Genomic DNA, 21,362 nt, shown 5'->3' with positions numbered 1-21,362 from the left:
AGTGATCACTTTAGATAAGCTATTACCAGCAGGAAAGTGGGGTGGGGGGAGAGAAAACCTTTTGTAGTGATAAACACCCATTTTTTCATGGTTTGTGTGTATAAAAACATCTTCTGTATTTTCCACAGTATGCATCCGATGAAGTGAGCTGTAGCTCACGAAGGCTTATGCTCAAATAAATTGGTTAGCCTCTAAGGTGCCACAAGTCCTCCTTTTCTTTTTTAAATAGTTTGTTTCTCAGTGAAGTAACTAATCATACAGTACATCATAGATGGTTTGTTTGGTTATTAACTATTGTTATTTGATTGTATTATTTATGTAGTACCAACGCTGTACATTAAATGTTACATGCATGCAGGTCGTGGTCTGAAGATCCTTGCTGGTGTCTATCAGATTAGCTCTACTGGCTTCAAGAGCTGAGGATCTGAGTGGTGGAGAGAGGACTTTGCAAATCTATTCCTACGCATTGTTTAGTTATTGGCCATAAAACGCTTTGAAACTGGCAGGTGCTGTATTCCATAGAGTGGTTGCCATTTGTAACAGGTCGGGGCACTCACTGACACAGTGCCTCCTGCTGGTCAGTCCAGGAATTAGCTCATCCAGCTCAGGAGCGCCCTCTTCTGGCCGATTTCCCTGCCCTTACCTGCCTCTCTGTAGTCCCTTCATCTCCACCACATATAGGCCCCATGTCCATCCTGGACCACGGTGCCCCTTACCTTGGGGAGCTGCCCCTCACCCAGAGAAACCCACTCTCCTGAGCCCACCTCATCTCAGTGACTACTGCCAATTGTCATCTAGCCCCTTCTCTCAGGGGCACACCGAAGTCTGAAATGGCCACTCATCACTGGCAAGGGGGTGGTTGGACCTGCTGCTTTTTCTTGCCCTGGCTGCCTTCCTGCAGCCCTAGTACGTCCTCAGGCCTTTGCTGCAAGGCCTCAGACTGGGAGGTCGCCAGGCCAGAGCTCCCCAGCTCAGCCTGCCCTTCCCCAGCACTGCTCTGTCCAAGGTACCCCTGTCCCTACCCAGCAACTAGGTCCTTCTTGCTCCACTACTGGAACAAGACTCACCTCCTTCTGCCCAGGAGCCTTTCTTATACTGGCCCAGACGGGCCCTGATTGGCTGCCTCCAACCCGCTCATGATTAGCTCCCTGGGGCAGCCCTCTCCCAGGGCTGTTTTTAACCCCTTCCAAACCGGAGCAGGGTGACCGCTCCACTACACCATTATACAGCCAACATTTATCGTCACCCTAGAGATGATGTCACAGTGATTTCCTATGCTAAGCATGTCTCTGATAGGCCAAAGTTGGTAGCGGCTTGCCTTTCATTGGTGATCATCAGGGATCCTAGTTGTCAGTGATAAACAAACTTCAAAATTCTCCAATAAAAAAAAAATCCATGTTTTCCCACGATTAAAATTCAGGTTATGTTTAGCGCTTTCCGTGTGTCTACAACTGTCTGCCTTCTCACAGAGTCTACAGCCTTGCTGTGTACAGTACCACACAGCACAGTGCCATCCACATGACATTTGTCCTTGCCAAACTCAGGGACACGGGGTTAGGGGTGGTTTTCAGGTTTGTGGCCTCTTTTCATAACTTAATTACTCACGGCTGGAGGCTGAAGTGAAATTTGAGATGCATTTAAACACGAAGCTCTATACACCAGAAGCAGTTTGTTGGAGTGTGTTTAGCTATGTACATTTAAAGCACATTCAAAAATCAACCACAAGAGGGGGAGGCTGCGCGCACTGAATACGTGACACTGGTACTTTCAGTAAAATCTAGTTAATAGTTAATATATGTTTTAATTTTTTCAGAAAATGTAAAAAACAAGATTCTCTGTAACAACACAAATCCCGCGTTTTTCCACGGCAAGTGGATTCCTAGGATCCCTGGTGATCATTGTAAGAATCAAGCACTATTTTTTAGGTTTGATTTTTAAAATAAGCAGCCTGATCCAGCTGCCATGACCCTTGCTCAAGCCAGCTGTCCCACTGAAACCAGTGCCCCTCCTGATCCCGGTGGAAATACTCCTGCTGACTGACACTCGCATGAGCCAGATCAGAATTCAGCCCCTTAAAGTCAATGGGGTGACGTTTTTCATTCATATTATTGTCATTATAGTCGCCTCTGGAGGGCCCTCATATCGAGTTCTGCACAAACACACAGTGAGAGAGATTTGCTGCCCAGAGACCCGGCAGTCTAGCCAAGACAGCTGCAGGGCTGTAAGGCGACAAAGACACAAAGTGGTGCAGCGACTTGGCCGAGATCACACAGCTGGTCAATGGCAGAGGTGGGCCTGGAACTCAGGTCTCTGAAGGGTCAGTGTAGACCTCTGCTTACAGCCATCTTGAGCAGGGAGCACTGCCATGGGGACGGGTTGCAGGCTCAGGCCCTGTGTTTGTATCGCAGACTAATACCTCGGCGTTACAGACACGCTAGCCAAGGGGGCATAGCCTGGGGGAAGAAAGGCCCCGAGAGGAACATTTCTTCCCTTTGGACTCTTGCATCCCTCAGTGCTCTGCTGCATTACTTGTGCCGGGTGAAATCCACGCCCTAGGGCTTGAGTGGCATGTGGAAGTTTCCTAGGTCTCCCATAGCCCCTGGCTCAGAGCTGAGCCCCAGCTGCTGTGCCAAGACCTGGCCCTTCCTATTTATTGCAGATGTTTAAAAAAGCTTTTGTGTTGCAGAAGCAAAAGCGCACAGTGAGGGCTGGTTTCTTTGTAGGGGCTTGCGCATGGACATAGGTCTCAGCGTGACCCAGCGAAATTACTTTGTAGCCCTGCTCTTTGGTTTGGATTTTTCAATGTGGAATTGTCTCAGTATGTTTCTGTTGCATTCAGGGCACCTTCCCTTTCGGGCCTGTAACTGTGGGTCAGTTGTACCAAAGGACTGTGTAGCCTAACGGGTAACGTGTCTGGTTTGAACTTCCAACTCTTACTGGGGTTATACTTTTATTAAATGTCTAAGCAGACTGCTCCATCACTGTGCTTCTAGATAAGTTCATCCTTGAACCACTTCTGTAAAGGGGAAAAAATCCAAAACGTTTGCAACATCAGTAGATCCAAGCTGGAAAATAAAAATTTCAGCCATATAGAGATGCCTATGCAATCCACTGGCAAAGCATGTGTCATGTCCCCCTCAACTGGCTGGCTCCTATAAGGATAACGGCCTACTACTGCTGTTGCTGTTGAAGTTACTCCTTTAACTCAAGTGGTAGAGGTTGGTTCAGTAGAGCTGAAGGTTTGGGATGGAAACCCTGCTGAAGACCTATGAGGCAGGGGTTCATTACATCTCAGCAGCTCGGTTAGAAAAGGGTTAACATATTACGTTTAAAGGGCAACATGCAGATACGGTAATTTGGTCTCCCCTTCTGCGATTGACTGAGGCTTGATCTACACGACGTACCTACTTCAGTCTAACTATGTCGCTCAGAGGCATGAAAAATCCACACCCCAGAACGATGTATCTATGCCGACCTTCACCCCCACCCCCATGTAGACAGCGCTATTTTGCTGGGAGAGCTTCTCGGGCCGGCATAGCTGCCGCCTCTCCCATCGGCTTAGAGCGTCTTCACCAGATGTGCTACAGCGGTGGAGCTGCGCCGATGTAACTGTAGTGTAGACCTGCCCTAACTCACTCCTGGGAGCTTTAAACTGGGGAGTGACAGCTCCGTGTGTCACATCAGCCACCCAGCAGGGCATAAAGTCTAGTGGTTAGGGACTGAGATTCACGTCTTCTGGGGTCTGGTCCTCTCTCTGCCCCTGAGCAAGACACTTCCCCTCTCTGTGCTATAGGTTCCTCAGGTGTCAATGGGGGATTGTATTCATTGCACAAGGGGGGCTTCATTCATTAAAAGCTCAATCTTGCCAGCCCCTTACTTAGTCAATGGGAGACATTCCATGTACTGAGGGCTTGCAGAATAACATGGCTGCTTCTTGAGATATCAGGGCCCAGATCCTCAACTGGTGTAAATCCTGTCACTGCCCTGACTTTACACCACTAAAGATTTGGCCCCACATCTTCATAGGGCTGAACTCTTTATTTTCCTATTTAGGGTTTTTATTAAAACCCGTGAGATATGCTGGATCAGACATGGTGTCGAGATCCCCACTGTGTTTATCGAGATCCCAGAGGGGCAGGGTCGTAATAGTGCACTGTATTATTATTTCTACATGGCTGCCTACATGATTCCAAATCAAATGGAGGACAGGTCGAGCAAGGGCTATTAGCCAGGATGGGCAGGGATGGTGTCCCTAGCCTCTGTTTGCCAGAAGCTGGGAATGGGATGGATCACTTGATGATTACCTGTTCTGTTCATTCCCTCTGGGGCACCTGGCATTAGCCACTGTCGGAAGACAGGACACTGGGCTAGAGGGACCATTGGTTTAATCCAGTATGGCCGTTCTTATGTTATATTCTTAAATACATCAAACAACTATATCCAGTACTATGTAATATTCAGATTCTAATTAAATGAGCATATGCAGAGATATATTGGCTGCCGTTCATTCTTGTCTCCTCTCACACCTCATTGCTTCTGCCTTCCAGAGAAGTAAATAACAATGGGGAAAATTCATCCTTGGTGTAATTTAGCTCAGGGGGTCAACCTGTGGGTCATGACCTAAAATTGTGTCACCAGAATGTGTCAAAGGGTCACATAGGAGGCCTGGGCATTGGGGAGGAGGTCAACTCCAGCTTCTTGGCAGGGAGACCCTGGCGTGGCGGGGGGAGGATGCAGAACCTGCCCTGCACCACCCCACAGTGACCGCTCCTGTAGGGCTGGCTGGGCTCAGGCCCCTGCTCCGGGCGCTCTGAGCTGGTGCACAAGGTTGTGGTGTCACTCAGGTTTGGCCCAGCTACCTCTCCGTCATGGTGACAGGGTGCAGCCAGGCCAAATCTGAAGGCGCGGCAGTGTGACCCATGCACCGGATCACAACACCAGTCATGCAAATGTGGCCTGGCTGGCCACCCGTCAGCAAGGGCCAAACCTGAGCAGCACTGCACCCCTGAAGGTCACAACACCGGGAGAGGGGACCCAACCGAGCCCAGCCAGCCCCATGGGACAGGAACCGCAGGAGCCACCACCATGGTATGCAGGGTGTACCTAGTTAGTACTTTTTACATTAATGTGTATATTGTGGATGCGAAATGTGTAGTAAACCAGATGTTTTTTGCATTAAAGCTATTTACTGGGTCATGGCGGGCCGTCAAGGTTACAAATGGGTCCTGAGCCCAACCAGATGGAGAACCGCTGGTGTAGATGGACTGGAATTCAGTCCAGTATTTTGTTGCATCAGGATCCAGCATGTGGGTGGTCCCTTGGCTATTCATGAGGAAGCAGCAAGTCCCAAGTGAATTGCTTGTATTCAGTTATTACACCAAGAACATAGTGGATGAAATAGCTCACTGAGCAACTCCAAAGTCTGGCATCTCCTTGTGTCACCCTAGCCGGTGTCCTCTCGCCTTCGCACCTCCTGCTGGATACAGGCAGTGTCCACAAGATGGCACTAAGGTGCAGTCTCCACTCTAAACAGATGAAGAAGATGTTTATTTCTTCCTGGGACCCACCTCCTGTTTCTGTCCCACTCTACTCAGTACTGGGGAGGCCCCTGCTGGAGTTGTGTGTGCAATTCCGGGTACCACACCTTAGGAAAAATGTGGACAAGTAGGAGAGAGTCCAGAGGACAGCAGCAGAAGTGATAAAAGGTTGAGAAAACCTGACCTGTAAGGGAAGTTCTAAAAAACTGGGCAAGTTTAGTCTTGAGAAAAGAAGACTGAGGGGGCCCGGGTAACAGTCTTTAAAGAAGACAGTGATCAGTTGGAACAGGCTCCAAGGGAGGCTTGGGAACCCCATCACTGGAGGTTTTTAAGAACAGGTTAGAGCAGGGATTGGCAAACTTTGGTCTGCGGCCTGCCAAGGGAAGCCCCCTGGCGGACCGGGCTGGTTTGTTTACCTGCCGTGTCCGCAGGTTTGGCCGATCACAGCTCCCACTGGCCGCGGTTTGCCGCTCCAGGCCAATGGGGCTGCAGGAAGCGGCAGCCAGCACATCCCTCGGCCCACGCCGCTTCCTGCAGCCCCCATTGGCCTGAAACGGTGAACCACGGCCAGTGGGAGCCGCGATGGGCCGAACCTGCAGACGCGGCAGGTAAACAAACCGTCCCGGCCTGCCAGGGGGCCGTGTGCCAAAGCTTGCCAATCCCTGGGTTAGAGAAACAGCTGTCAGGGATGGTCTGGGTTTCCTTGGTCCTGCCTCAGCACAGGGGGCTGCACTAGTTGACCTCTCGAGGTCCCTCCCAACCCAACATTTCTATGATTACATCTTTCTTGGTGTCCTGCTCTGCAGCATTAAAACAAAATAGCTTCTGACTCTCTGCTTGTGAAGAAAACCTTCCTAATGTGACACAATTCATTGCTAGCTGCAGACAAAGAGCCTGAAACATTAGCTCTGAAAGGTGTGAGCTGCTCTTGATCCTATCCATGGACTGTTAACTGGCACTCCGCGCTGGGTTCCCTGCCCAGTGCTTACCCAGGTGCTCACAGGGTTGCCAACTCTCATGATTTTGCCAAGAGTCTCATGATAATGATTGTTTCTCCAGCCCCGGGCCCCGCCCCCCCCCCCCCGGCCCCGTGCCCACTCTCTCTCTCACACACACACCGTGCTGCAGCAGAGCCATGCATTGTACAGCGAAAGCTAGAGGGAGCAGCTCGCGCCGCTGGTGGGGAAGGCTCTGCTCATAGGGAAGCGCTGCCTCTTCCATCTCTGCTCCTCCTCCCGGAACCAGACACATGCACAGGCCAGATGTGGCAGAGTCAGCCTCTGCAGCCCCTCTTGTTGCCCACTGGGACATAACTCACCCTGCCTCAGTTTCCCTCAGTCCGTGGTTGGCCGCTGCCTCCCACGTGGTCGGCCGCTGCCTCCCACGTGGTCTGATGCTGCGGCAACTTACCCCTCACCCAAAGTTCCCCTCCCAGGAAACCAATGTTCCCAAACAAATATAACAAAATCAACAGAAGATGCTCTGTCCCAGCCTTGGGCGGGACCCCATCCTTCTACTCGGGTTTAGCTAGTTACCCCTCACCAGCGCTCCCTGCCTCAGGCCTGCCTTTCCTCCGGGGAGACTCCCAGGCACTGATCTCTCTCTGTGCCGGACACAACCTTAGACAACAGTCCCAGGGGCAGCATGAACAGAAGGGCCTTGGCCCCTCGTGGGCTCAGCACCCTGTTCTTTCTGCTCCTCTCTCAGGGCTTCCTCCGGGAGCCTCCCCTCTTCCGGGGCCGGTCTCCAGAGCCTTCCACCCTTCCGCAGCGCCTTGCCCTAACAGCTCTCTCGCCCTTTGTTGGCATTGCAGGACCCCTTCCCAGCCGGGTTTAGTAACTGACCAGGGCCGCCTGCTCCCTAGCCAATCGGGGTCAGCTGGGGGAGGTGATCTGTCACAGCCTGGACCCGACTCTCCCTAATGGGCCAGCCGGCCTGTGACACCAGGCCTCTCCCTTCGCATCCAGTCCAGTGGGACAACTGGTGGAGGAATCTCACCTCCCAGAATGGCCTGCGTGCCAGCAGCTTCCTCAAGGGCTGGTGAGTCCGGGAGAGTCCCTCTGCCAGCCTCTCCCACTCCTGGTCCTGCAGAGCTGGGCACTATCATGACCACGGCTCCTTCCCGGAGCGAGGCCCCTGCACTGCGCCCCGAAAAGTGGGGTCCTGCAGGCCAAGGAGTGGGGAACACGGACGGGAGTGGTGCTTGGCTGCGCTCGCAATGCATCGGGGGATGGGGGAAGGGCGCGCCCCTTGGTCCCCGGTCCCGTGCCTGGCGCAGTTTATTCCATCCCCTCCGTCTCCTTTGACTGCACACAGTCAAGCGCTCGGAGGCCTGTCCCCAGCAGGGCCAGCTCGCCCCGCGCTCCCAGAAGCTGGAGGTGCTGCTGGCAGCCAAGGCCCTTCTCAGGCCAAAGTGCTGTGGGTGCCTTTTATTTCTGCCTCTTCTTTTCACCCCCTTCCTGGCCCGGGTGCCTATGGGAGCAGCGCTCCCAAGCGAATGGAGGAGAGGTAGAAATAGCAGCCTGGCCAGCAAGCACCAAGCGGGCAGGTTCACGTCCAGCAGATGCCAGTTACCCGAGCTGGGGCTGCTGAAGGAGGCTGGCGTCCTCTTATTGCTATCGCCCAAGGTGCCCAGCCAGGGGCGCTGCGTGGGCCCTGCAGGGACGGGGCTCTGTGCACCAAGGGCAGAGCTGCAGGGTCTCCTCTGCCTGTCGCTCCCCCATAGAGACAACCCGACATCTCTGCCTCCAGACCTACCCACCACCATCCAGCCCCAGATCCCGCCTGCCCCGCTGCTCCTCTTCTCCACTCACCCCTGAGTTCCTGGCACCGTCTCTGCAAAGGCCCTTAGGCCAGGAGAGAGAAGGACCTGGCTCAGCCCGACCCGTCCATTACACTGGCTGCTTTGCCACCTCCCAGCTGGGAACTCCAAGCTTCCTCTGGTGAATTCAGGGGAGAGGAGGAGGAAAATCAAGGGCACCATTTCAGATTTTGGTGAAGGGGGGGAGGCAACTTTAACTGTGATTCCAGGGGTTACGTAGGCACCTGAAAACTCTAAGGGAGGCAGATAACGTAACAATTAGCTGACAGGAGCCCTGTATCTAATTCCTATATAAAAGAAAGAACATTTAAATAAATATTAAACCCACTCAGCTCTAATATAACATGTTCTTGTTGTGGCAAGTCACTTAAGGGACACCAATTAGGTTTAAAATGTTAATATATACTCTTACTTTGTTACTAATTCTGCAGAGAAAGAGAGACCCCATCAGGACTCCTGGGTTCTATCCCAGCTCTGGAAGGGGAGTGGGGTCTAGTGCAGGGGTGCCATTTAGGAGGAGGTGGGTGGGCTCCTGTCCCCACATTGAGTTTCGAACCAGAGATCTGCTCACAGTGCATGCCCTAGGCCAGCTCTGGAAGGGAGTGGGGTCTAGAGGGTTACAGCACGGGGCAGATACATCTGGGTTCTATATAAGAACACCAGAACGGCCATACTGGATAAGACCATTGGTCTATCTAGCCCAGTATCCTGTCTTCTGACAGTGGCCAGTGCCAGGTGCCCCAGAGGGAATGAACAGAACAGGGAATCATCAAGTGATCCATCCCTTGTCGCCCATTCCCAGCTTCTGACAAACAGAGGCTAGGGACACCATCCCTGCCCAGCCTGGCTAATAGCCATTGATGGACCTGTCCTGCATGAACTTATCTAGTTCGTTTTTGAATCCTGTTCTAGTTTTGGCCATCACAACATTCTCTGGCAAAGGGTTGGACTGTGAAGAAATACTTCCTTTTGTTTGTTTTAAATCTGCTGCCTATTAATGTCATTTGGTGGCCCCTAGTTCTTGTGTTATGTGAAGGAGTAAATAACAATTCCTTCTTTACTTTCTCCACACCAGTCAGGATTTTATAAACTCTATCATATCCTCTCTTACTCCTCTCTTTTCCAAGGTGAAAAGTCCCAGTCTTATTAATCTCTCCTCATACGGAAGCCGTTCCATACCCCTAATCATTTTTGTTGCCCTTTTCTGAGCCTTTTCCAATTCCAATATATCTTTTTTGAGAGGGGGCGACCACATCTGCACACAGTATTCAAGATGTGGGCGAACCATGGATTTATATAGAGGCAATATGATATTTTCTGTCTTATTATCTCTCCCTTATTATCCCTTTCTTAATGATTCCCAACATTCTGTTCGCTTTTTTGACTGCCGCTGCACCTTGGGTGGATGTTTGCAGAGAACTATCCACAATGAGTCCAAGATCTTTTTCTTGACAAGTAACAGCTAATTTAGACCCCAGCATTTGTATGTAAAGTTGGGATTATATTTTGCCATGTGCATTACTTTGTATTTATCAACACTAAATTTCATCTGCCATTTTGTTGCCCAGTTGCCCAGTTTTGTGAGATCCCTTGTAACTCTTCACAGACAGCTTTGGACTTAACTATCTTGAATAATTTTGTATCATCTGCAAATTTTGCCACCTCACTGTTATCCCCTTTTTCCAGATCATGTATAATAAGTTGAACAACCCTGGTCCTAGTACAGACCCCTGGGGGACACCACTATTTACCTCAATCCCTTACAAAATACTGACCATTTATTCCTACCCTTTGTTTCCTATCTTTTAACTGGAATGCCTGGCAGTGCTTTCAGTATCATCTAATAATCCTTAATTTAATTTAATGACAAGCCTTTTGTTATCTTAATCACCCAGCCTCTGTTTATAACAAACTCCCTGCCCCAAGGGGGAAGCTGAGAGCAGCACAGAACTCATCACAGTCCACACTCAAGCTCTGTCTGGGGCTAGGGCATGTGCTGTGAGCAGACCTCTGGTTCAAAACTTGGGGGGAGGGGGGAAGGAGCCCCCTCAAAATGGCGCCCCTGCAGGAAGACTAGGGTTAGGGGTCCAAAGAACATCCCTGGGCTGATGCCGTTGGCTCCACCAGGGAAGATTTGGGACAGACAGCCAGCGTGGAGAAGTGAAGCTCTGAGGAAAGTTTTGAAAGCAGCGGAGGCCTGTTAGATAGAGAGTGGAGGCCTGGCAGCGCAACCGAATAACACAGCAGCATGAAAAGTCCTAAGGGCCAGAATCTCAGCTGGTGTCAATCAGCAGAGCTCATTCATTGAAGACTTGGAGCTATGCTGATCAACAGCAGCCAAGGATCTGGCCCTACATGATTAATTCGACATTTTAAGATAGGTTTCAAACCAACAAATCCAATATTGTTGCATCTCTCCTCCCCTGCCAGGCCTTTCATGTCCCAGGATAAGTTTATTTTCCTGCCTTTTACCTTCCAGCACCTTAGTGCAAATTCAGCTGCTCTCATGGGAGGAAAGATCAGGCTTCCAGCCTATCACAAAAGACAGAGAGCAAAATGCGCTGCTGACAACCATGGTTCTTTAAGCCACTTATCCATACAGCACCTAAGACTTTACGGTCCAAATTCTGGTCTGTCGAAGCCAATGGCAAAATTCCCATTGGCTTCAACGAGACAGGGGTCTGGCCCTTCCTGTGCAAAGCACTGTGGAGATATTGACTAGTCCACGGTAGGTAAAAATTGATTTCCTCCTTTTACAGATAGGGAAGCTGAGAGACACAGAGATTAGGGAACTTGCCCAAGGCCCAGCTGCAAAGCTGGGATGAGAACTCAGGACATCACGCCTCCCGGGCTCAGATACATCCCACGCAGCGCCCCCTTTCTCTTCTCCATATACACTTTTATGAATCCATCCCTGGCAATGAAAAGCAGTGCTGGGTTTGTATCTTTTAATAGAGCACGTGGGTGGCTGTGAAAGGGAAGGGCCAAGTCACTCCTATTTCTCCTGGAGGGTGTTCTCCCCCAGCAGACGAAGACTCTTGCTCCTGGAGGATTTGCTGCTCTTGGTCTTCAGCAGCATAGCCTGGCTGTTGGGTAGGATCCCCCCCTGGAAGACAGCATCGCTGCCCAGCAGTAGTTTGTGGAAGTCCTTGTTACGGCGGATGGCAAGCCGCAGGTGCTGCGGCGTGATACATCTCCTCGGGTCGTCCCGGGTGGCATTCCCAGCCTGTGCCAAGAGCTCAGCGGTCAGGTACTCAATCACGGCAGCCAGGTAAACCAGTGCTCCTCCTTTGATCCGCTTGATGCAGTGTCCCTTACGCAGCATCTTCTCTATATGGTCCACAGGGAACTGAAACTTCTCCCGAGAAAACTGGGACTTGGAGTTTGCCTGAGGTGCCTCCCTGGTCTTCCCCAGCCCAGACATGACTGCAAATTCCTGCGGCTCAGTGGCACTCCGTGCAGTAAACAGCAAGAAGAGCGAAAGAGGCTCGGATTGAGGATTCAACGCTATGGCGGTGGGGGAAAGGGAGGGAGGAAGGATGGCAACCTTACATTTTGATTCGTTGGGTATGAACCAATGGGAAGCAAGATCCTTTATTAGCCAATGGGGATATTTCCTCTCTTTATGATGTCATTTTCATTAACAGCCTGTTGACCTTTGCAGTTTCAAGGGAGAGGTGAAGACGAGCATAGGTCTTTTTAGACAAGCTCTTGTGTAATATGATCTTAATTTACAGGATAATTCCTTTAACTCATCATGTTTACACACATCATGTGCAGAGGGGTGGGAAGATGTTGGCTTCCCCTAGCAAATACTTCCTTCTCAAACATGAACCAGCATGGGTTCTTCCCTGCGCACTCCTAGCTGATGGTCTCCTCGTCACTGAGCTACACAAGTTGGAGATGGACAAGATCGAGTAGTAAACACTCCCAAAGGACGGAGCCATGCCATCCACAGCACTTTACAAAGATGGGTAAGTATCACGCAGGATAAGTGACTACACTCACAGTGTGGCAGAATCCAGTCCTGTATTCTAATCCTTAGACCACACTGTTTCACATCTAGTCAGGTCATATCTAGCCCTTCTCCAGTCTTTTCCCACTACTTCCCTTCGGAAACTCTTCTGCACCCTCATACTTCAGTATAATGAAGGCACTCAGATACTGCGGTGATTGGCAGCAAGATAAGAACCTAAATAGACAGATGGAGATTACTTGCTGTCAGTAAGCTTTCCGGATATTCATCATATATCTGCCCTTTCTTAATCCGTCCCATTACAGCTAGTTCTCTCTTTATAACACCCTAAACAATTCCTTTTCCTGCTCGGTGTTTATGAGATCCTACTGAAACTCACCCACCTCACAGACCTTTGAAGCATGGAACTGACGTGCTCCATACCTGCCATTCCCCTCCAAGCTAAGAAACCCCGTCTGCTTCATCCACCATCTACAGAGTCATTCTGGTCACCACACACGACCTTGCCCATCCTCCCTGGGTGGATGGAAGATGCCCTCCTCCCAGCCTTCAGAAACATGCCCCGGAAACACCTTTGTACCAGGTGCAACGTGCCAGATTGACAGCTCTGGATCCTGAGCAAAAAGGTGCAAAGCTTGAGGCTCAAAACAGCCTATATTTCCCCATACCAACATGCCTCAACGTTGGCCCATGAACCGTAGGTGCCCACTCCGTGGGTGCACCGGGGCTCAAGCACCCATGGGGGAAAAATAGGGGATGTTCAGCACCCACAAACCTCAGCTGCCCAGCGAGGCTGACGTTTGGCGGCTGGCGGGAGGCGCTCGGGGGAGGGGGCATACCGTGAGTGGGAAGAGGCGGAGCAAGGGCGGGGCCTCAGGGGAGGGGCTGAGCAGGGGCAGGAAGAAGTGGAGTGAGAGCAGGAAAAGGGGGAGCGTGGGTGGGGCCTGGGGATGGAGCGGGGATGGCGCACCCACCGGGAAAAGTACAAGTCAGAGCCTGTGCTCATGCATCACCAGCAATAAAGACTGCCATGGGGTGCCACCCCAAATAGCCCAGCGTGGCCCCGCCCATGCTCTGCCAGGAAGGCCCCCTGCTGCTTGCCCTTCCCCCTCGGCCCCCCAGCCCAAGCAGGCTGGCTGCTCCTCTTCAGGGAAGTGTGCTGGGGCTAGGGCTGGAGCTAGGGGACTTGGAGTGGCTGGGGCCACCCAGCGCTGGGGAGTCCCTGGGTCCTGGGGGTGCGCTGCCTGGCGCTCAGGGGGGATTGCGTGCTGCCCGCCTGGGGGGGCTGCATGCCGCCCGCCCTGCTTGGCACTCAGGGGGCACCCACCTGCTTGAGGGCTGGGGGGGCCGCGTGCTGCCTGCCAGGTGCTCGGGGGGGGGGAGGGCTGGCGACTGTGGGGGTGGGGGCTCTGGGCTCTGGTGGGAGGGGCAGGGCCGGCCAGGGGCTAGTCTCCGCAAGCTGGTGGGTCACCCACCACTCATGAAGACTGCACAATTAGAACATGGTTAACATTCTGCTGATGATGCCTGAGGTGGACTAAAATCCAGCTCACTCACCCACTCTCCGCCACTGCAGGGCTGACAGGAGTAAAAACCAGTAAAAACTTTAGAGACTAACCAATTTATTTGAGCATGAGCTTTCGTGAGCTACAGCTCACTTCATCGGATGCATACCGTGGAAACTGCAGCAGACTTTATATATACACAGAGAATATGAAACAATACCTCCTCCCACCCCACTGTCCTGCTGGTAATAGCTTATCTAAAGTGATCATCAGGTGGGCCATTTCCAGCACAAATCCAGGTTTTCTCACCCTCCACCCCCCCACACAAATTCACTCTTCTGCTGGTGCTAGCCCATCCAAAGTGACAACTCTTTACATAATCAAGTCGGGCTATTTCCTGCACAAATCCAGGTTTTCTCACATCCTCCCCACCCCCATACACACACAAACTCACTCTCCTGCTGGTAATAGCTCATCCAAACTGACCACTCTCCAAGTTTAAATCCAAGTTAAACCAGAACATCTGGGGGGGGGGGGGTAGGAAAAAACAAGAGGAAACAGGCTACCTTGCATAATGACTTAGCCACTCCCAGTCTCTATTTAAGCCTAAATTAATAGTATCCAATTTGCAAATGAATTCCAATTCAGCAGTTTCTCGCTGGAGTCTGGATTTGAAGTTTTTTTGTTTTAAGATAGCGACCTTCATGTCTGTGATTGCGTGACCAGAGAGATTGAAGTGTTCTCCGACTGGTTTATGAATGTTATAATTCTTGACATCTGATTTGTGTCCATTTATTCTTTTACGTAGAGACTGTCCAGTTTGACCAATGTACATGGCAGAGGGGCATTGCTGGCACATGATGGCATATATCACATTGGTGGATGTGCAGGTGAACGAGCCTCTGATAGTGTGGCTGATGTTATTAGGCCCTGTGATGGTGTCCCCTGAATAGATATGTGGGCACAATTGGCAACGGGCTTTGTTGCAAGGATAAGTTCCTGGGTTAGTGGTTCTGTTGTGTTGTATGTGGTTGTTGGTGAGTATTTGCTTCAGGTTGCGGGGCTGTCTGTAGGCAAGGACTGGCCTGAAGCAACCTGCAACCTGAAGCAAATACTCACCAACAACCACATACCACACAACAGAACCACTAACCCAGGAACTTATCCTTGCAACAAAGCCCGTTGCCAATTGTGCCCACATATCTATTCAGGGGACACCATCACAGGGCCTAATAACATCAGCCACACTATCAGAGGCTCGTTCACCTGCACATCCACCAATGTGATATATGCCATCATGTGCCAGCAATGCCCCTCTGCCATGTACATTGGTCAAACTGGACAGTCTCTACGTAAAAGAATAAATGGACACAAATCAGATGTCAAGAATTATAACATTCATAAACCAGTTGGAGAACACTTCAATCTCTCTGGTCACGCAATCACAGACATGAAGGTCGCTATCTTAAAACAAAAAAACTTCAAATCCAGACTCCAGTGAGAAACTGCTGAATTGGAATTCATTTGCAAATTGGATACTATTAATTTAGGCTTAAATAGAGACTGGGAGTGGCTAAGTCATTATGCAAGGTAGCCTGTTTCCTCTTGTTTTTTCCTACCCCCCCCCCCCAGATGTTCTGGTTTAACTTGGATTTAAACTTGGAGAGTGGTCAGTTTGGATGAGCTATTACCAGCAGGAGAGTGAGTTTGTGTGTGTATGGGGGTGGGGAGGATGTGAGAAAACCTGGATTTGTGCAGGAAATAGCCCGACTTGATTATGTAAAGAGTTGTCACTTTGGATGGGCTAGCACCAGCAGAAGAGTGAATTTGTGTGGGGGGGTGGAGGGTGAGAAAACCTGGATTTGTGCTGGAAATGGCCCACCTGATGATCACTTTAGATAAGCTATTACCAGCAGGACAGTGGGGTGGGAGGAGGTATTGTTTCATATTCTCTGTGTGTATATAAAGTCTGCTGCAGTTTCCACGGTATGCATCCGATGAAGTGAGCTGTAGCTCACGAAAGCTCATGCTCAAATAAATTGGTTAGTCTCTAAGGTGCCACAAGTACTCCTTTTCTTTTTGCGAATACAGACTAACACGGCTGTTACTCTGAAACCAGTAAAAACTTTGTGTCGCTAAAACGTAGCAGCTCAGACGCTGCCCGTGCAGAGGGAGTAAGGAGCAAGACGGTGCCACTTTAAAGTTCCCGCCACAATGAAGTTCAAGAAGAATCAAAATTCAGGTAAGCACAGGGCATTAAACCTACTATGAAGCCTGTGACCAAGTGGATTTTTCCTCCTTATTATGTTGTATGCAAGCCTATGTGAATCTTACCCTTTTACACAAATACTGTGTGCCTCAGTTTCCCTGTGTATTGCACCAGTGCCTGGGTGGTGGGGATAAGGGTGTGTGACTTTTGCCGAGACCCCCAGGGGCAGGTGAGGCAGCTCCAGCTGCCTGCACATAGGCGATGGCCAATGCCCTCCGTAAGCAGGAGGGGGATGCGACCAGGTGACACTTTGCCCTGGAAGCGAGAAAAAGACCAAGAGAAGGGGCAACAAGTGTGTCGGAGGTTGGGTTGCTGGAAGCTGGGCAATCTCCTGTTTGGGACTTGGAGTCTGGCCCAGGATTCTCCAAGATGGACTTTGCTGAAACTCACTGATTTCTGTGCTAACAAGCTCTGTTCTACGTGGTGTTCCTGGTGACTAATAAACCTTATACACTGTGTTATACACTGGCTGAGAGTCACGGCTGGCTGCAGAGTGGGGTGCAGAGCCCTCTGGCTTCCCCAGGGGTCCCGTCCATGTGGACCCGCCAAGGGGAAGTGTGCGGTGTGAACAGCGGGGCTGAATGCTCTGAGGTCAGACTGGGAAGGCCGTAGCTGAGGAGGTTTTTTGCCCTGAACAGCATGCCCTGAGGGGAGTCACGTTACCCAGAGTCCTGGCTGGCTTCATACAGAGCAGTTCCAGAGCACCGGGCCTGTGACTCCGTCACAAAGCCCAAGATGAAAAGACACGTGGGAGGAAGGATGGTTTGGTCATTAAGGCACAGGGCCAGCATTCAGGAGACATGGTTTCAGTTACCGACTATCACATACATTTCCTCTGGGGCCTTGCGTCCATTGCTTAATCATTGTTTAATCTCCAGCCCAGTATCTGACAGCGGCCAGTGCCAGGTGCCCCAGAGGCATAGGCGCCAACTCCGTGGGTGCTCCGGGGCTGCACCGGCAACCCCCCATCAGCTCCCTTCCACCCCCCAGCACCTCCCACCTGCCGGCGAGCCCCACAAATCAGCGCCCCCACCGTCGCCCATTCCCAGCTTCTGGCCAACAGAGGCTCGGGACACCATCCCTGCCCAGCCTGGCTAATAGCCACTGATGGTCCTATCCTCCAGGAACTTAGCTAGTTCTTTTTTGAATGGAGATACTAGCACCGACATTCCCCGTGGGGGGCTGTTATAAAGATAAAATCACTCCTCTTTGTGAGCTTCTCTGCTCCCTCTATGCCGAGCACCCCAGGAGAGCCTAAAAATAAACCTGACTGTATTTGGGATCAAACACCATACAGAAGCTTGTGTGGGAGAAGGGGAAGGAGACACATACCCGTTGCAAAGCCCCAGCCCCGGGGCAGGTACATTATATCAATGAAACTGAAAGGGAGGTGAGGAGATTTAAAATTGATAGCAGGAAATATTTTTCACACAATGCACACTTAGACTGGGGATCTGCCACATGAAGTCTAAGAATGCAGTAAAATTCAAAGAGGGATGTGATGTTTATATGGCTAACAAGGACAGTCAGAGTTTCGATAGTTAATGCTAACCAAAAGGGAAGGGAGCTAAACCTTGCACTTCACAGTTTAAAGCACTGGTTCTCAACCAGGGGTATGCAGAGGTCTTCCCCGGTTCATCAACTCATCTAGAGATTTGCCTAGTTTTACAACCGGCTACATAAAAAGCACCAGAAAAGTCAGTGCAGTACAAACTAAAATTTCATACAGACAAAATGAGACAGTCAGCACTGTTTCCGTAATAATGCACTGGGACACTTTTGTATTTTTATGTCTGATTTTTTAAGCAAGTAGTTTTTAAGTGAGGTGAAACTTGGGGTACACAAGACAAACCCGACTCCTGAAATGGGTCCGGTAGTTGAGAGCCACTGGTTTAAACCAATCTCTAATGATCGGAGAAGAGGATAAAACTCCTCATGGGGCAGATTATCCCACATCTACTGTGCGGTTTCTTGCCTCTTCCTCTGAAGCTGCCCAGTGTCAGAGAGGGTACTAGATCCCCGGTCTGACCCAGTGGGGCAGTTCCTGCTCTCATGTGGCGTAGACCCCAGGCTCCGGCCTCTTGAAACAGACTATCACAGCTTGTCAGGCCCTTAACCAGAGCCCGGGCTGGGGGTTCCCAGTACCAGTGCCCGCAGGCTCCCCGTTTTTAAGGGTTGCCCTGCCCAGGCTGGGCACGGGTTAGCGCCTCCCCCCTGAACTGGCCAGCGGCCACAGCCGGGAAGGGCGGGGAAAGGGGCTGGGGGCGCAGAGCTGCAGGACACCCCGAAGCCCAGCTGCGGGCGGCGCGGCCCCGGGGGCGCGGGGCAGGACGCGCCGGGAAGGGGAGGAGACCGGCGGGCGGGCGAAGGGACCGCTCCCGGCAGGCCGGGGCTATGCCGAGCGGGGCCGCCAGGCGTCCCTGTGGCAGGACTCCCGGCCCGTCTCGCCCGCCCCACCGCTCCCTGCTCCGGAGCTCGCTTCCCGTCCTCCCGGGGCGCGGCCGGCAGCCCGGCGCCATGGGGCGGAAGAGGCCGCGGGCCGGGGCGCCCCCGGCTCAGGTAGGCCGGGGCTCAGGGCCCAGCTGCGGGGCGTGCGAGTGGGGAGCGGCCCCTGGCCCCGCAGCCACCACAGCGGGGCCTGGAGCCTGCTCCGGGGGACGGCCGCCTTCCCCGCCCCGCTCCAGCCCCGGGCTCCGGGGGGCGGCCGCCTTCCCCGCCCCGCTCCAGCCCCGGGCTCCGGGGGGCGGCGTGGCGGGAGCCCGCGGCCGGGGGAAGGGGCGGCCGGCAGCTCCAGCCCGCCGGGCTGGGGAGAGCCGAGCCGCCTGGCAGCTGGCGGGACGCACCGCCCCGCGTGCCCGATCCAGGCCCGGGCGAGCTGCGGGTGTGTCCGCGGAGTCCCAGGGATGGGCTGGCCCCTGGGTCACCGCGGCCGGAGACCCGCCTGCAGGCGACCCCAGCGCAGAGCTCTTCGGAAACCAGCCCGGCTGGGCTGAAACCTGGCCGGGGATGGAGAATCCGCCCGCCCCGCGGGGGTTCATTACCCCTCCCCATTAAAGTCCCAGAGCCTTGGGCCAGCAGGGACCGATCCAGCCCCAGCATGTCCCGGTGTTTTCTAATCATGGTTCCTTTTATGGGGTGGAATTTGTTAGGTTGTTTTATCCATTTTGGGGGGGCAGGGCGAGTCCTGCCTACCCCCAGTCTATGTGGGTTGGTGGGAGGCCTTAGGGTGGGGGGCGTGTGGGGTCCTGCCCCCAGGGCGGGAAGGCAGGTTGGCTCCTGTCTTTTTTTCTGCATTTCTTATCTGCTAATGTCCGTTGATTGCTGTCTAGCTTCCCTTCTTTTCACTTTTCTGTTGATTTTTATATCTAATTGTTGCCTTCACCTTTGAACCGGGATGGCTGTTAGCCAAAGCTGCCCTCTTGATTTGCGCTACAAGGGGGGGTGAGGTCCTATCTTTGACTGGACCGGCTTCTGTGGGGGGAGAGAGGAGCTGTACAGAGCTCTTCTTCAGGTCTGGGAAAAGTACTGAAGCCTCGCAGCTAAATACAAGGTGGAAGAGATTGTTTAGTGTAATTAGTTGGGACCATTCAAGGTGGAGTGGCTCATTAACATATCTGCAGTCAGAGGACAAAAAAGTTTACAGATTGTTGGGTCTCTGTTTGGTCCATGATTTTTAGTACCCAGCAGGGTTGTGAATTTAATCTCCCAGGCTCCTCTTTTGAAAGTGTTGTGCAGGTTGCCTTTGAGGACGAGGACTGAGAGGTCGGATGTAGAGTGATCACTTTGTGAGACGTGTTCACCCACCCACAGCTGACAGGGTGTTTTTGACTTTTATCATTTGCCTGTGCGAGGTCATTCAAGAGTGTCGTGACCGTCTGGTGTGACCCACATGGTTGCTATCGGGGCATTTAGTACACTGGATGAGGTACACCACATGTTGTGATGGGCATGTGTAGGATCCATGGATCTTGAAAGGTGTGTTGTAGGCGGTGTTGAGCATTGTAGCAGTGGAGATATGTCTGCAGGTTTTGCATCTGTTTTGACAGGGTCTGGTGCTGCTTTGAGTTGGTGTGACCAGGTCTGTGGGGAGCTTGCTTCTGATGATGAGCCTGGAGTTGTGGGGGGCTGTTTGGTTGCCAGAAGTGGGGGTTCAGGACAGATTTCTTTCAGGATGGGGTCTCCATTGGGGATGGGTTGTTTGATGATTCCCCATATGGGTTCCAGTGTGGGGTGGTAGGTGACAACTAGGGGTGTATAGTCAGGGGGCTTTATTTCTGAATGGAAGCAGGCTCTCTCAGGGTATGTGGGTGGCCTGTTCCAGGATACAATCTACTTCTCTGGTGGAGTGTCCGTGTTTGGTAAAGGCGGTTTTGAGTGTGTTAAGGTGTGAGTTCCGGATTTTCACCTCCAAGCATAGTCTGTGGTATCTGAGTGCTGAGCTGTAGATAACAGATTTCTTGGTGTGTTTTGGGTGGTGACTGGATCTGTCAGGATAGGTGTGGTGATCCATGGGTTTCTTGTATGTAATTATCTGTAGGTTTCCATTGCTGAAGGTGATCGAGGTGACCAGGAAGTTGATGCTGGTGTGGGAGTGTTCCAAAGAGAGTTTAGTGGACGGGTGGTGGTTGTAGAAGTTGTGGTGAAAATCTATGAGGGAGTTAGTCGTCTGTCCAGAGGATGAAAATATCATTGGTGTCTCTCAAATATATCATTGTTTTTGGGGTGCACTTGTCTAGAAATTCTTTTATGTATAAATAGGGTGGCACATTGGGGAGCCATCCTAGCACCCAGGGCTGTTCCCATGCTTTGCACTAAGTGTTTGTTGACTGTAAAGTTGTTAGGGGTGAGGATGAATTGGATGAGTTTGGCGATGTGTTTGGGGTGGATCTCTGAGGGTTGTCCATTGTCTTGCAGCTATTTGAGGTAGTCAGCGATACTGTCATTGTGAGGGACGTTGGTGTTAGGGAGGTTGTTAACGTTGCGGTGTTTGTGGAGGAGCTCGTAGCGTCCTGGAAGAAGCTGGCCCTTTGTGTGGTGTGCGGTTTGAGGACGGCTTCTGTGAGTCCTGATATTCCTTCAGTAGGAGTGCCGTGGCCAGATATGATGGGTCTGCCTGGAGTCCCCTGTTTGTGTGGCTTTGGAAGCATGTAGAAGGTCCCTGGGGTGGGTCGTGGGGGGTCCATTTGTAGGATTTCTCTTTCTTCATTGTGGAATTGCAGCTTTTTGGCCCTCTAATCAACTCTTGTTAAAGAAC

General features: G+C 51.9%; 2 protein-coding genes across 2 annotated transcripts in view; one reads left to right on the top strand and one right to left on the bottom strand.

Annotated features, from left to right (window-relative positions):
- The window catches only part of LOC125633035 (uncharacterized), a 47,563-nt gene that overhangs the window by 14,411 nt on the left and 11,790 nt on the right, over positions 1 to 21,362 (top strand). The gene's annotated exons all lie outside the window — the stretch shown is intronic.
- LOC125633032 (histone H2A-like) lies at positions 11,202 to 12,041 on the bottom strand. The gene has a single exon (XM_048842157.2). It carries the CDS (start codon positions 11,780 to 11,782, stop codon positions 11,354 to 11,356), a length of 429 nt encoding a protein of 142 aa, XP_048698114.2. The 5' UTR covers positions 11,783 to 12,041; the 3' UTR covers positions 11,202 to 11,353.

The sequence above is a fragment of the Caretta caretta genome, chromosome 2 (genome assembly GCF_965140235.1).
Source record: "Caretta caretta isolate rCarCar2 chromosome 2, rCarCar1.hap1, whole genome shotgun sequence".
NCBI lineage: Eukaryota > Metazoa > Chordata > Testudines > Cheloniidae > Caretta > Caretta caretta.
Note: the sequence above shows the minus strand (reverse complement) of the source record. Positions and strands in the feature narration are given on the sequence as shown.